The 15,134-nt window shown below is 46.2% G+C and overlaps 1 protein-coding gene across 1 annotated transcript in view; it reads left to right on the top strand.

The window, feature by feature from the left end:
- mettl15 (methyltransferase 15, mitochondrial 12S rRNA N4-cytidine) overlaps positions 1-15,134 on the top strand; it is a 103,732-nt gene that overhangs the window by 4,532 nt on the left and 84,066 nt on the right. Inside the window, exon 2 of the mRNA XM_088612056.1 lies at positions 3,806-4,061. Coding sequence (XP_088468182.1) covers positions 3,807-4,061 — 255 coding nt within the window. The 5' untranslated portion in view covers position 3,806. The remainder of the gene's footprint in view (positions 1-3,805; positions 4,062-15,134) is intronic.

Below are 15,134 nucleotides of genomic sequence, written 5' to 3'. Positions count from 1 at the left end.
GCGCATACTTTTACGTCTCTGAGTATTTGACTTGTTTTATTGTGAACGTGTAGGCCTAATCATTTTTTTCCCCCCCCGTAAGACAAATGAGAGAATGCAAGAGTCAGGGAAATTGGTACAGCCGCGCAGACACTTAACAGGCTGCGCTGATTGGCCAACGAGAGGTTGCCATGCAAACGAAGAAGAGGTCTATATTTTTTTTTTCTTCAAAGTAAGACTCTGTTATTAATGCGAAAGTTATGCAAAATCATTTGGTAGGGCTTCAGTCGTGAAACAGGTGCTAAAGAATGTGTCATCTGTTTGTGACTAAATCCTATCCACCCTCAAACGCACACTGTTCTTCTGCAAAAAGAACAATTTATATATATATAGATATAAGCTACGTCAGGAGCTATGTTAGTAAGCCCAACCGTTTCAGTGTCACTGTATTCTTTCTATGTAAGGGCTGTGCTGAGATCTAGTCAGAAGAGTTATGTTTAGCTGGACCATCAGAAGGCCACCTGAGTACAGGGATCTCATGTGTATATTCTTTCACCAGCATTGTTTTTGTCCAATGCTCTTGTCTTTCTCCTGTATTTCCTGCGGTGTATATTCTCCCCTATAATGTGCATCCTTCAAGTTCCTGCATTTAAAGAAACAGTCTTCTCCAATACAATGCTGCTTTTTTGTTTATATGTAAGAATGATGATGGTAACTGACAATGATGGATTAACAAAACAACAGGGAATCAGAAAGTACCAGTTTTTGTAATGCAGAAGACTTCTACAGTGGCACTGTGGTTGCTGTGAAGTGAAAAGTATGAAAGGCAAATAATCGCAGTAAGTTTCTGCCCTCCCTGAGCTGCAGCAGTGTTTTGCTTTGAAATTTAAGGAGTGCAACATGTGGGTGACAACAGAGTGAGTCACCGGCGCTCTGCGGATTTTCCTAAATTAATAAAGTCCTGTTTGAGACACGCAGTGGTGTGAAAACCCTGACACACAGTTCCGGTGGCCGTCACGTATCCCTGTCTCTCCTGAGCCTCCAACACCAAGACAAGACAGCAACGCTGCAGTGTGCTGTATTTAAAATATCAGCCATCTGTTCCCGAATGGGTTTTTTTTTCCCTTGACAGTGGTAATGTATTCAGGTTGTGAATCCCAAAAACTCGCACTGATTTTTGAAGGTGCCTCAGTGCACCCTGATTTCTCTCTTCCAACTTTGTCACTGCAGATCACAGGGTTGGTGGTGTGGTTACTCATACAGAATGATAGGGTATTGCCTGTCATTGGGAGGTCTTACATGGCCTGCTGTTCTTTCCTCAGCTCAACCCATTGCTCTGAAGCTGTTACTGCCAGTGTTTAAAGGCTGTCACAGATCCCCTGCTAATTTCTGTTGACCCCTCTTTCTTTTGCTCTGTGGCGATGAAGCCAAAATAACAGTTTGCTGAGCAACTGGAGCGTCTTCTGCAGAAATCGAGAGGCCAGTGTTTGAATCCCAGTGAGACCTGCTTTCTCCTGGCTCACTGCTCAGCATAATAGACAGGAGGAGGGGAGACAGTTGCTGTTGGGGTGCACGATGCTCTTGGAAGTCCCTGACCCCACAATTAACAGCCCACTATCTCAGCCTGTTGCTCGGGGGGGAAATAAAACACATACAAAGCAGTCGATCCACAGAAAGATATATTTAGTTTCCTTCAGAGTGATTGTGTTTTCTTAGTGCGCTCTGATTACTTGCATCTGGGATGGTTGCAAGTGTGGTCAGACAGGGACTGCAGTGTTAGCTCAGGCACAGAAAAGGGTTTTGAAAAGTAGCACTTTCAGTACCGAAGTTATCTGATCTTTGCACTTGCTTCCATATATAAAAATAGGATCAGGTCAGACGTCTGTGCGCTGAGTAAATATTGTGGTGCAGTTTAGTCTGACCGACCGTAGTTCTCGAATGCCCTGGTTCATGTTCTTGTCCATGCTGTGGAGGGGAGCTGTGCAGGGTCCTATGCACTGTTATCGTGTGGTGTATAAGTTCTGTCAGCTCTCTTTGCTCTGGGAGTTAGTGGTTTGGGTTCCCTGCCTCCTCCTTTCCCCAGAAGGGTGGTTTTCCATTTCTTGAAAACGAATTTCTTGACTTATTTTCTTGTCACGAAAATCGTTCCATGCATTGCATGGAGAACTTCTGCTGCCTTTTCATACAAGTGCTGAAAAGCGGCCCGCACATAAATGTGCTTCTTTTTGCACCTGCTCTGGTTTCGCTAGAGGAACAGCAAACGGAATCAACAGAGAATGTTTAGTGGCGTTTGCACTTTCTTATAAAGATGTTTTATGGCCCGTCCAGGGTGACTTAAATTTGTGCCTGTTTATCCAACAGAACAACAGAGCAGTCTGAGGGAATTTCTGAACGCTGACTCACCTGGGATTTGAGCCCAGAATGTTCTGGTTATCCGTCCGTAACCCTGACCACTGCACCACGTTTGTGGCCTCAGTCAGGAAGAGTGCATTGGTGTTTCTCAGCTACTGGGATCCTTGAGTAGGTAAACTGTTGAGGCTCCCAGGTCTCACCAGGCACTGAGCAGAGTCTGCTACTTCCTCATAGCCTTAGCTGAGGGTGACGCGTTCTGGGAGCCCCCGATCTGCTATTCTGCTGCAGGCTAGCCCTCAAAGTGTGGCTAGGCAGCGCGTTTGGAGATTTCTCACTGAGGGGACAATCTGCTGCTGTGCATGATACAGCAAGCCTGTCCCATCCCATTTCTGTGGCTTGTAACAGAAAAGAGTCCCTGCCGCAATCCCATGCTTATTTCCTAACTGGTTTAAACTGTTTCCAAGCCACCTGCCTACTCTCCATGAGGGAGTTTTTGAATATTCCCTAGTTTCCAAAGCTTAAGCAGTATTTTTCCGCATCGTTCCCACGAATTAAAGCTGACGACTATCCTTACAAGCGTTGCTCTAATTTTTTTTAGCGGTAGAAGGAAATCAGAACTGCATTCCCCTTTCCTTTCGAATGTTAGTGCTTTAAGGTCCAGAATCGTGTCCAGATGCACGCCTCTGTCAGAAATCCATCGAAGATCTTGTACTTCCTCTTGAACTGTACTTGTTTTTAGAGGGGCACACCATTTCTCAGACCGGTTATTAAATCTCAGTAACAAAATAAATTCATTGACGTTACAGAAGTTTTTGTTTACAAACGTCACAATATTCGTACAATCGTGAACTTCTCGACAGTGCGATAAGTCGCCATGTTATCGCAAACAGAGCGAGAGTCCCCACGAATTGCAACGTGATGCGGCCCTTCCTGCTCACTAGTCACTGTCACGACTGATGTAATGTGATGTGCGAGCGAATAAGTACAGGTGGTGCCGCAGACATTTCACTGCAGAAATGTTCCAATGTAAATGGCATTTATCAGCAAAACCATCTCGAAATCCAGAGCGATATTTCTGTTGGATTAAAGGAGATGTACTGTATTCACAAGCCTGCTTTGTTTACAATGTCATAGGGCCACAACATGTCACCAGAAGTTTTGTTGCCTCATTCAGAATAGCAGAATATGGCGCTGCACGCACCTGGACATTTAAATTTTTTTGTGATGTAAATGGAAGTTATTGTGTACATTTTACTTTTTATTGTGGGTTGAAATGCACTCATCAATGCTGATTTTTTCGAACCCCCAAAATATAGCGTATTTAAACCCGTCGTGCGGTGCGAGACAGTCTTTGGTGCATGCTTAGTTCACTTGTAAGACCCAAAAGCCCCCTCTGTTATGAGTTGGGAGGATGTAGCTCTCCGTGAGTCTAATCCAGGCGTATTCTTTTCTCCATGCTCTTCAAATTGCCCAGCATGCCCTGGGCCGCCGCCTCCTACCATTTTCCCACAAGGCCATGGGGACGCCTCTGCAGACACGTGGTCCTGGAAGTCGCAGCCAGGAGGTTTCGGCGATGCCTTCCGCGGCAGGCACGGTCACTGCAGAGGTCCGCCACAAGGCAGGCGTGCCAAGTTTTCTCCGAAAGCGCCACCTCTGGGCCGGGCAGGGAACTGCACACACCCGTCATGGTGAAGGAGGTGCTGAAGTGCTTGGACCCCCAACCTGGTCAGGTGAGCTCGGGCCGTCCTGTTCTTTTGAGTGCAGGAAAAAAATAAATAAGAAATATAGGCTGCTAGGGCAGACGGGGTCTTGCCACATCATGGACAAATGGGATGGAGGTGGTAAAAAAAACGTTTTGCCGAATATTGCAGTGGAAGAGAAGTCTGTACAAACTAGTGATTGGATGCCAAAGTGAATTTGAGATTCCGCTCGAGATCCGGGGTCTCTCCACTAAGGATACTGACAGACAGAGACCCACAGTCCTGTCTCTGTCTGCTGTCTCAAGATCTGCGGAACAGCAGTGCAGGTGAGCACGCTAACTGGCAGATTAACACCTACAATAATGTTCAACCCAATCAGCACGGTGATGAATTAATCCAGTGTCTTTGGGAATGGGGGACAGGATAGAACAGGGGGCTTCTAAGGGACTGGATTGGTCCCCACCAGTACACCCCTCAAGTAAACTGCATCGAACTGCAGAGGAAGGTGAACTCGAGAGTTTCTGAGCTTTCTTCTTGCCATTTGAAACACATGCACTGAACTTGTTTATTTGTAATCTGGTTGTTTTCGCACTTTTTTTTTAAATTTTACTCTGAAGCGAAAGATCTGTAAATTGGGCCGTGTGTTGCCAGGCCTCGGTTTGCTAATCCTCTATCAGGACAGATGGGCATGAGTCAAGCCCTTCTGCTCTAGGAAGGAGATAAGGAGGTTGCCTGGTGGCCAGTGGAGGAGGGCACATGTCGCTCTGCTTAGCCTGGCCGCCAAGGGCTGAAGCACGATGTGGGAAAGGCAGCCAGGCCTCTAAGGGTCACACAGTGAGTCAGCTGGTGTGCTGCGAAGCTAGAATTCACACCACCACCAGTCCATTAAAACATTTAGGCCCCGTATTTAATAACTCTGTGAGCCACTGAGGCCAACTGGTGCGTGGGAAGTTGCCAGCTCTTCTCACACGCTCAGAAGGCCATTTTTAAATATTTGCCCGTTTCATGTCAGAGTCCACTGTTAATTTTTTTTTTTTGGGTGTATTGATGAATTTACTGACACGCTTCTTTCAAGTACACACAGTATTCTGGGCGAAGCCAGTTATGTGCCCTTTCCGAAAGAGACACCCCCCCCCAAACAAAAACGAATGACATTCCAATGCCTTTTTTTAAAAAGGAAGCACCGCCTGTTCTAGTCCCCACGAACTTTGCGAAGTTGGTCAAGGGATGGAAAAAGAGCTCTGTGGGACTGAGTGATGTAATTCCATATTAAGGTATAAAAATGCCCTAACGTCTCATCAGGAGTATTTTAGCAGTACGGTCAGTCATGATGGCAGGTATAAACTGCAGGCGGCTTCATTCCTGTTTAAGGAAGGCAGACGTTTTAAAAGAGGGGACGTTATAATGTAACTACAGTGTGAGGGTGGCATGCTGCTGGTGATGGCAGTGAGGTTTTCATATCGATGCAGATGATCTGTCCGCTTGATCTCGCACAGGAAAGAAATGTTTTAAGTGGGGAAAGTGAGGGGGGAAAAGTGCAGGACAAGAAAACATCAGAGTCAAGTGGGTCACAGCTTATAGATCCTAACATTCTTTCAGGTCTGTGGGTAACGCAGACGGAGAATGAGACCCGTCTTTCATGTGGAAACGTTCATGTGTCCGAACGTGGGTAGCGATGGTTGGGTCACTGTCCATTGCAGCAGAGAACATGGAGAACTCGTGTCTTTGAAATCCCGGGGGCTGCTGTTGGCTCTCTGGGTCTCTCAAGGCCGAGCTGCCCTGTCCGGGTGCCAGTGGGCCTACAGGACTGGAGCAGGCTGAAAGGGGGTTTTTACCTTGACCGAAGGCATCCCCGGACTCTCAGGGAGCCGGAGGGAACGCTCTTGTGTGTTTGCCGAACAGTCTCTCGTCAGTCATGAGAAAAAGAAACAGGAGGGCAATGTTTTGATTTGTGCAGCTGTTAACAAATTACCTCTGTATGACACTCTTTTCATTCACTGGTGTGCATGAAGGGAGCACTTTAGAGATGAAGGGAGTCTAAGAGCAAAAGCTACAATTACTGCAAGTGGGTAAATGCTGCCATTATCTACTCAGCAGCTTCCCACACAGCTCGGGAGGAGAGCTCCTCTCCCCGCAGACTTGCTGCAGGTGTAGAGAGCACATTCAGCAGAATCACCAGGGCAGGAAAAATAGGGTAAATTCGTCCAGCACGTTTTACTACATCCCAGCCCGCTGGGCCAGGCCTTACTCCCTACTGTCCCAGGCCATTCGCAGGCATTGTAAAGGCTCATCGCTCCCTGCTCTGTCCGGAATCTGAGAGCTCCTCTGTTCACCACCTCCATGAAAGCACAACACCTGCACACAGAAAGTTATTTAACTGGTAGAAGGGGCTGCATGTAGCCCGGCTAAGAGCTACTCCAGGTATTCCACCAGGGAAGTGCCTACAGGTGTACATCACTACTTTCAGCACTGCCAGCTGTTGGAAACTTGTGCTGTGCTCTACTGTGGTGAAAGAATCCCATTTTCCAGTGACAAGACTGAGATATAACTGGGGTGGAACCCATTTCAGACCTTTGCTAAAAGAAATGGGAAAAGTCCAATTCAGGTGGTTCCTGATGCCCCAAGATATGGTTGACCATGGTGAAGCCCCTGGGGCTAGACAGAGTGCATCGTTTAAACACGGGAAAGCAATGAAGGCATCCTCTGGGGTCAATCAAAGGCCTTAGCCAGTGGTGGCTGACTCTAGTGCTCTACATGACCAAGAAGGTGGCTTTAGGTGTATTAGCCGGCATCTTTGATATCACATTCTACAGCGCTTAAGCTGCAGCTGAAGTCATTGTAGGTTTTTTTCTTTCGGGGTGTGGGGCTCCCCTTGACATAACTGTCGATTCGGCAGCTTTCTGGATCCTCCTTTTGTTTGCTGGTAGTTTGGGGGGGCGTAATGTGGGGTGTCCGAGTGGGGCAGCAGACAGTCCTAAAAGGACGTGGACGCAGGACACATGCGTGCGCAAGACCCTCACCTCCGCCTCCCTCCCCCGTGTCTCCAGATAAGTGTAATTCTCCACCACTGTCCTAGGTGGCGCCCTACACATCCACTAATTCAAGCTGGTGCAGGAGTGGCAACGCACATCACAGCCTTATCTTGGAATGAAAAAGGTTCAGGCTGCTCGAATTTGCTTGAAAGTAAGACTTAATGCGCTGTGCTAAATTTTCCATGACTGTTACCACGCGCGTTTACTCTCAAAGGAAGAGTTCTTGCTTTCAGATTTTATTAGCTTAATTAAACTATTGTGAATGGTAAGAGTGTGATAAGATTACAGAATATAGTAAATGCTCACTGTCTGGATTATCTGAAACCCCTGGTAAAATAATGTGCTGGGTTCAGGCACCAGGAACCACTTGAATTTGATTTTTTTCCATGTTTTAGCTAAGGTCTGAAATTTGTTCCACCCCAATTCCATCTCTGCCTTGTTGCTGGAATGGGATCTGGGATTGTACTGGCCAGGTCAGGTGATGAACATTTCTCAGCTGCAACTCAAACCAACTATTGTGAGAGTCCAGTCATTGTGACCCCGGTGGGGTCCTAATATTTTGGCCAGTGGTGGGTGTCGCTCTGTCGTCATTCTTTTCCTCTTAACAAGCAAACCATTGTGGCAGCTGTGTCACAGAGGCAGCAGTTTCACTTGACATTTCCAGTAATATTGATGCATTCAGATTGTTTTCTTTTGTCTGGGCCATCAAGGCGTGCGGTGTAAATGCATCCGAGGGAAAAACCGCCCGTACGAATTCGAACAATCAAGTGATGTGCTGTAGCTGCGTGCGATTCGAAAACGTTTCCACGGCACAGACCTCCCCTTTGCCATTGGAAAATGACAGAAAAACAACCGCAGGAGCACAAGGGAAAAAAAGATAAAGTGTCTTCCCTCAGCTCTTGACATTGGCCTCGTTCACCTCCTCTTGTTTATAAATTACACAAACTAGATCGGGCTCATTAACTGCCAAATTAGCCTTTAAAAGATTACATTTTACACAATTGAATATTCTTCTATTCACCTTGATGGAGATTTGTTACGCCAGCCAGATAACCATTTTACTCTAATTATTTTAGCTATCAAGATGCAATTGTAGCATTTGGCTAATTGAATAATGGACACCGTGGGTCCTAGACCATGATTACTGAGACTGATTTCATAGTCTGTTCCGGAGAAGAAAATGAAGGCAGCAATTTAGTGTCTCTCTGCAGACTCTCGCACAGCTGCCTGTGCAATGCTGTGTCACAAACTGTGCTGTGTCCTCGGTCATGGGGTTTATATCCCTCACTGTGCTGCTGAGCAGCGCTGTTGCTATTACACAGTGAAGTCAGGAAAATAGAAATACTGCTCCTCTAAAGGTTTCTCTTCAGGCCCACTTCGAGCTCTTCACAACCAAGTGAAGGAAATAAGAACTGCACACGAGCAGAGGGTGCAGGTGGAGACTACCTGGAAGTGCATTTAAACCTGAGAACTGGAAGGTGCGTCTTTCTTTACCCAAAGAGTTGTGGGGGTCTGGAACAAGCGACCTCACCATGTTATTAGATCGGTTACCTTGGCTTCTTCCAAGAAACTGCCGGATAAGAGCCTTAGATGAATTAGTTGAACTATAATTCAGGCTAGATGGGTCTGGTGACCTCCTCTCTTATGTAACTCTTAATAAGAACTCCTTACACTTACTTAGAACTTTGACTTTTTCCAAGTTCTACTTGGACACTCCACTCAAAGCTCTTTACAGGTAATGGGGATCCCCTCCACCCCCACCCCCACCAGTGTGCAGCCCCACCTGGATGATGCTCCAGTCCTCTCCCCACACACCAGTTGGGAGGAGAACAGAGTAATGAAGTCAGTTCAGAGATGAGGATTATTAGGAGGCCATGATTGGTAAAGGCCAGGTGGCTAGGACACCGGGGTTACACCCCTACTCTTTCCGAGAAACACCCTGGGATGTTTAATGACCACTGAGAGTCAGGATCTCGGTTTTATGTCTCATCCGAAGGACAGCACCTTTTTACAGTACAGTGTCCCCGTCACTATACTGGACCATTAGGACCCACACAGACTCCAGGGTGAGCGCCCCCTACTGGCCCCACTAACACCTCTTCCAGCAACAGCCTTAGTTTTTCCCAGGAGTCTCCCATCCAGGTAGTGACCAAGCTCACACTGCTGAGCTCCAGTGGGCTGCCAACTGGGAGCTGCAGGGTGACATGGCAGCTGCTCTTCTTTTGTTAGGTAAACAAGACTAGGATTAAATCATAAATTCCACCCTATATATTGCCTGCCTGTTGCAAATTTCTAATGGAACCAGTTAAGAGATGCGAGCAGTGTAGTTTTCATGTTCATAGAACCTAAGATTAAACATCCCTGAACCCAGAACCTAGAACCTGTCTAATTCTCGGTTTGAAAGGAGGTTTTAAACCCCTTTCCTTAAAATGATTCAAAATTATAGCTCCCGATTTCTTGTACTTATTATCGTCTTCTTGAATGTAATGTGTCCCATCGCTCTCTGACAAAGAACCAGTCGATCCTGCCAGGACTCAGAGCTGGAACCTATGTTTTAAGACACAATGCACTCTGGATCCATCACACACACAAACAGACACTTAAGAGAAACTACATCCCAGGCTGGAATCAAGTCTAGGACTCTAAAGCTGCGAGGCTTCCTGATTAACCGATTACCGGTCAAGCCTGACCCTTGGAATGCAGGCTGGAAAACCCTTCCCAGCCTTCCACCTGGCAGGATAGAAACCGCCACACTTTGCACAAGGTCAGACCAAGCAGGTACCCCCTGACCTGCCTGAAGGCAGCACTGACGAGCGTCCTGAGGGAACGATCTGGATCAGAGGTCTCCAGGCATCGATGATCCCCTGTGGCGTGTAGGAGAAAACCCCCAGCCTGCTGCTGTGCTAATCAACGGTAAAAAATTCAACTATGCAGAAAACAGAACAAAATAAATAAACAGAGGACACATTAGCATTTGGTGTTTTCCCATCACCCAAATGGAACAGAATGCAGATGACACTTGCCTTCTGCTCTTTGGCGGGCCTCAGCAGGAACAGCAGCTGACAGATCGAGTCCTTCCAAACTCCCCTCCTGCCTAGGACAGCGCCGCATCACCTTGTCACGGCCGTTAAACAGCTTCAGGGCTCCTTGTCATGGCCAAAACTTTTCAGATCAATTTCTTTTTTTTTTTCACTGAGACGTTGCCTTTCCCATTAGTATCGATGTGAGTCATTTAGAATTGTGATTGTCCGCTATTAGCAATCCTTTAACTCTGTCTTTGTGTCTCTCTAACCTTTGCAATACAAGATAATTCTTATAAATCCTTAGACTTACATGGCGCTCATCACTCAGAGTGCTTTACAGGTAATGGGGATCCCCCTACACCACCACCAGTGTGCAGCCCCACCTGGATGATGCTCCAGTCCTCTCACACACACCAGCTCTCAGTGGGGAGGAGAGCAGAGTGATGAAGCCAGTTCAGAGAGGGGGGTTATTAGGTTGATTGGTAAGGGCCAATGGGAAATTTGGCCAGGACCCCAGGGTAACACCCCTACTCTTTTCGAGAAACGCCCTGGGCTTTTTAATGACCACAGAGAGTCAGGACCTCGGTTTTATGTCTCATCCGAAGGACGGCGACAGTTTTACAGTATAGTGTCCCCGTCACTGTAAGTGGACGTTAGGACCCACATGGACCGCAGGGTGAGCGCCCCCTACTGGCCCCACTAACACCTCTTCCAACAGCAGCCTTAGCTTTCCCAGGAGGTCTCCCATCCTTACTGACCAGGCTCACAGCTGCTGAGCTTCAGTAGGGTGATATGGCTGCAGGGTATATAAGATATATATAGAATGTCTTTCTGTTCGCCTATTGGTTCATTGTTTCTCAATTATGAGGTACAAAGGTGTGAGGGATGATGAAGCTCACACAGTTGTTCCATTTTGTTTTGCGGGGTTTCATGTCACTGCTGGAAAGGGGGTTCCTTTGGTGGGAGATGGTGGTGGTTTGTCTTGCCTTTGAAATACCAGTTGTCATCTCTGTAATGCTGTGAATGCATGAGTGCAGTGTTGTGTTTTGCAGTGTTGTGGAGCAGAGGATGGTGAAAGAAAATGATTGTAATATATCGCCTATATGTGCATCCAACGAGCTTTGAATTACAATTAGGCCCGCAAACCCTGGGTGAAAAAACAATGCAATGGCCCCACGTTCAGTGCGAGTCTCTGCCTGTCGCTGATAGACGTTGTCACTCACAGAAGTCTTTCCTGACCCAAGAACAATGAAATTCAAGTTCAAGTTTATTGTCATTACACTCATATACATGGTATATGGTATAACAGAATGCTATTTAGCTAGCTCTCGGACATAAGTAGTACAAAGAGAAAAAACAACAACAACAACAACAACAATACAATTGTGTAGCAAAAGAAAGACAGAGACAACAGGCAGTGTGCAAAAAACAACAACAGACGATGTGCAAAAATAACCAACAACAGGCAATGTGCAAAAAAAAACAACAACAGGCAATGTTCAAAAAACAACAACAGGCAACGTGCAAAACAACAAAAAGGTAACAGGTTATGTGCAAAAATATGCATCAACAGAATAAAATAAAGTGATTATGGGGAGTGAGCTTTTGACATGTATGGTAGAGGTAGATTTTCAATGTGTGTTTGGGTTTTTGGTAAGAAAGAAAGGAAGAAGGCACTGTGAGGTTCAGATCATAGGTGCGAGGTGAGGTGAGAGTGAGAGTGAGAGAGGCTGGGAATTTAACAGTTTGATAGTGTGGGGGTAAAAACTGTCTCTGAGTCTGGTAGTCCGGGCCCGAATGCTCCGGACTACCATGACTACCAGTCATGTGCGAAATTCCTGAATCTCGCACATGACTATTTAGATGGGAAAGGCAAGCTAGCTGTACTGGCCACTGTTAACTTGATGAGGCTTGGACGGTGTTAGCAAGCTTTGCCCATTTCATAGCTGATGCCTGTAGCAGCTCTGTATATACCGGTGGACCAGTAGGTGGCGCTCTTCTCTTCGGCCCACAATTTCCAGCCAAGGAATCTGTATTATTGCCCTTTTATTCTGATAACCTGTCATTCTGGGGTCTCTTCCTTAAAAAAGGAAGAGCAAGTTTAAGCAAATTTCTAGCACATAAAACTTTAAAAAAATAACTGGCGATATTTGACAAAATAACAGTTGCTTTTTTCCTTAAAAAAAAAAACATTTCCCGTGGTGTAGCTGTGGCTTTCAAATAGCCAGACCTGTATTTTTTTCTTTGCGTTTTTTCTTGGAAACAAGTGACTCATGAGTGTTTTTCTTTCAATAGGCAGGGACTTTTTTTCATTTTCTCTCCTCTTTTTGCTTTTAAATTATTTCCATTTGAGACTAGCCTATTTCTTTCCATTTTAGTGTTGCAAGGACTGTAAAAAATACCCTACCAAGATTCAATTTTAGAGGTCTCGTTTGTTCTTTTTTCGTACAGTCCTCTTTATCCAAAGCTGCTGTTGATACTCGACGTCTCGGTTTTTCTCTTTGGAGAGGGGAGGAGTGTTAGTGCTGCATTTTCTGAATCACCATAGTAAAAACAAAAAGATCCTCCCTGAGAATAAAATATTGAAAAGGTCCGTGCATCACTTGAGAATTTCCCCTAATTTGTTTTACTCTAAAGCGTGTTAATGAGGGCGTGAGGCAGACTGAGAACAGCAGCAGCCCCATTAATCCTGAAACTGCAAAGGAAGTATTGAACAGGGGGATCAGGAGGAGATATTGGCACAAAACAAGGAACAGCAAAAAAAAAGGATCAGCATAATAGTGCGCATTCCCTCAACGTCTTTCATAGCTCACCAGCTCAGCTCATCCTTTTCCCCTAGAAAGGCAGGGCAGTTATTTATCTGATTTACTAAATGAAAAAAGACAGTTGATGTCCAAATTGCTAAAAAAAAAAAAAATGCTTCCTCCCTGTGTCCCTTGGTTCACAAAAACAAATTGAAGATCCTCCCTGCAATTTGCTGAGCTGATCAATTTCACCCACACTGTGTGGGCGACCTCTTTGTTAAGAGGACAAGCAGCTCTGGGTATCCCCTGTGCTGCACTGCCCAGCTGCCGTTGAAGGGTGAGGGATTTATGATAGCTCCAGAGATGGGAAGCCCTCCCTCCTCCCCCCCCACCACCCCCGGAGCTCCCAGAACCCATCAGCCAGACAGAATCCCGGGACACCCCATGGGGAATCCTCTCGGCACTGCTCAACCATGACCGGCGACACCGGATTAATGAATGCGCAGGCTGGTGTCTGTTGATGAGTGTATCCTTGGGTCTGCAGAATTAGCTGTGACCACCTGAGCGTCCCTGGCAGCCCACATCCTGGGCCCCTGGGAGTAGAACTCAATTAAAATGAACAATTAAAAAAAAAAAACCAGGGCCAGCTGCAGTGTTTTCTCTTTTTCCTTCAGCGGGAAGGAGAAGTTCATGCGCGCACTGCCGCGCTCCGACAGCAGGTACAGAAATGTCCTCTCGTGTGAACTTCTGCCAGGGGGAAACACGCTTGACAGCTGCAGTCCTTTTTTTGTCCTCTTCAATGTCGTTTCCGAGATAAACACGTCTGGTAAATACTTAGGCCTGATAGTTTACTTTTAGATTATTCGACGAGGAGTAAATGTGGAAGATGGGGGACTCGCATAATAATAACTCCTTACAGTTATACAGTGCTATTCTGGACACCCCACTCAAAGCGCTTTACAGGTAATGGGGTCCCCTCCACCCCCACCAGTGTGCAGCCCCACCTGGATGATGCTCCAGTCCTCTCACACACACCAGCTCTCAGTGGGGAGGAGAGCAGAGTGATGAAGCCAGTTCAGAGAGGGGGGTTATTAGGAGGTCATGATTGGTAACGGCCAGGGGGAAATTTGGCCAGGACTCCGGGGTTACACCCCTACTCTTTTCAAGAATTTTTAATGACCGCAGAGAATCAGGACCTCAGTTTCACTTCTCATCCAAAGGATGGCGCCTTATTAGTGTCCCCAATCACTGTGTGCCTTGTGCCTTGGGGCAATATAATCCGCGTTAATGAAGGTTTTCAAACAAGTGAGCCCCGGACAATGGAGATCATGTCTGCCTGTTGTTCTGCAGCCTCCCTGTGGGGGTCGCTGTGGAGCAGACGGATGAGTCCACAGAGCAGGTCTGAAACAAGCCGACGCTGAAGACTGGAGAGTCGTGGAGATACCAGGCCGTAGATTGTTTGCTTGACCTTTCCACCAAGCGTAGCATGGAGAGTAGGAATGAGTGTCTTCTTGGAGTCAAGAGTAGGGCTTAGCTAGAACTTTACTTAGGGCAAGTTTTCTTCATGGAAATTTCCATTAAACACTGCATCGCCTCTACCCACATAAAAGCGCCAACCTGGAACCATTCTGCTGCTATTCCTTTTTGTCTTTTTGAAATTTTAATAGAGATATGCAGTGCGACTGTGGCAATAATAACAATAAGCCTCAAGCTTCTTCAGATGTTGCTACATTTTGGTAAATATTAGTAGATCTTAAGTGCTAACAAAGATGAATTTGCCTTTTCATCCTCACATACATTTACACTACATTTCCAACAGTGTTGTTGATTAAATGAAGATTATTTTTTTTCCTGGCATGCAGGGATATTGTACACCAAATGGAACTTACTGTATTCAGCTGAGTGAAGCACAGAGCTGTCACACTGAAACAGTGACACAGGACTCCCGGCCCTCTTCTCCTGTATTGTTTTAGAGTTATAGGGTCCCTGCCTTTGTTTTAGTGTCTTGTGTACTGAAAGGGGTGCTAAATAATTGATTTCTGTAATTAAAAACTCCTGCTTCGGGATGCTCAGCTGATTGACAGCAAGATGCCTCACAAGGCTGTAGGTATATTCTAATGTAGTCGGTGGCCAGCAATTTTCCTAACTTTTTTGCTCTCATAAATAGACAGCATCTTAGGAGCTGTCACGTGAGGGGTAGTCACAGTGGGCACTGCTTCCTCAAGGCAGCCACTGGGAGGCTTTGACAGGCATTTTTTAGTGCTTTTTAGGGTAAAACTGTGAATCACCTAGTTCACTTATGTG

This window comes from Lepisosteus platostomus, chromosome 18 (genome assembly GCF_059453375.1).
Source record: "Lepisosteus platostomus isolate fLepPlt1 chromosome 18, fLepPlt1.hap1, whole genome shotgun sequence".
In the NCBI taxonomy this organism is placed as follows: Eukaryota; Metazoa; Chordata; class Actinopteri; order Semionotiformes; family Lepisosteidae; genus Lepisosteus; species Lepisosteus platostomus.
Note: the sequence above shows the minus strand (reverse complement) of the source record. Positions and strands in the feature narration are given on the sequence as shown.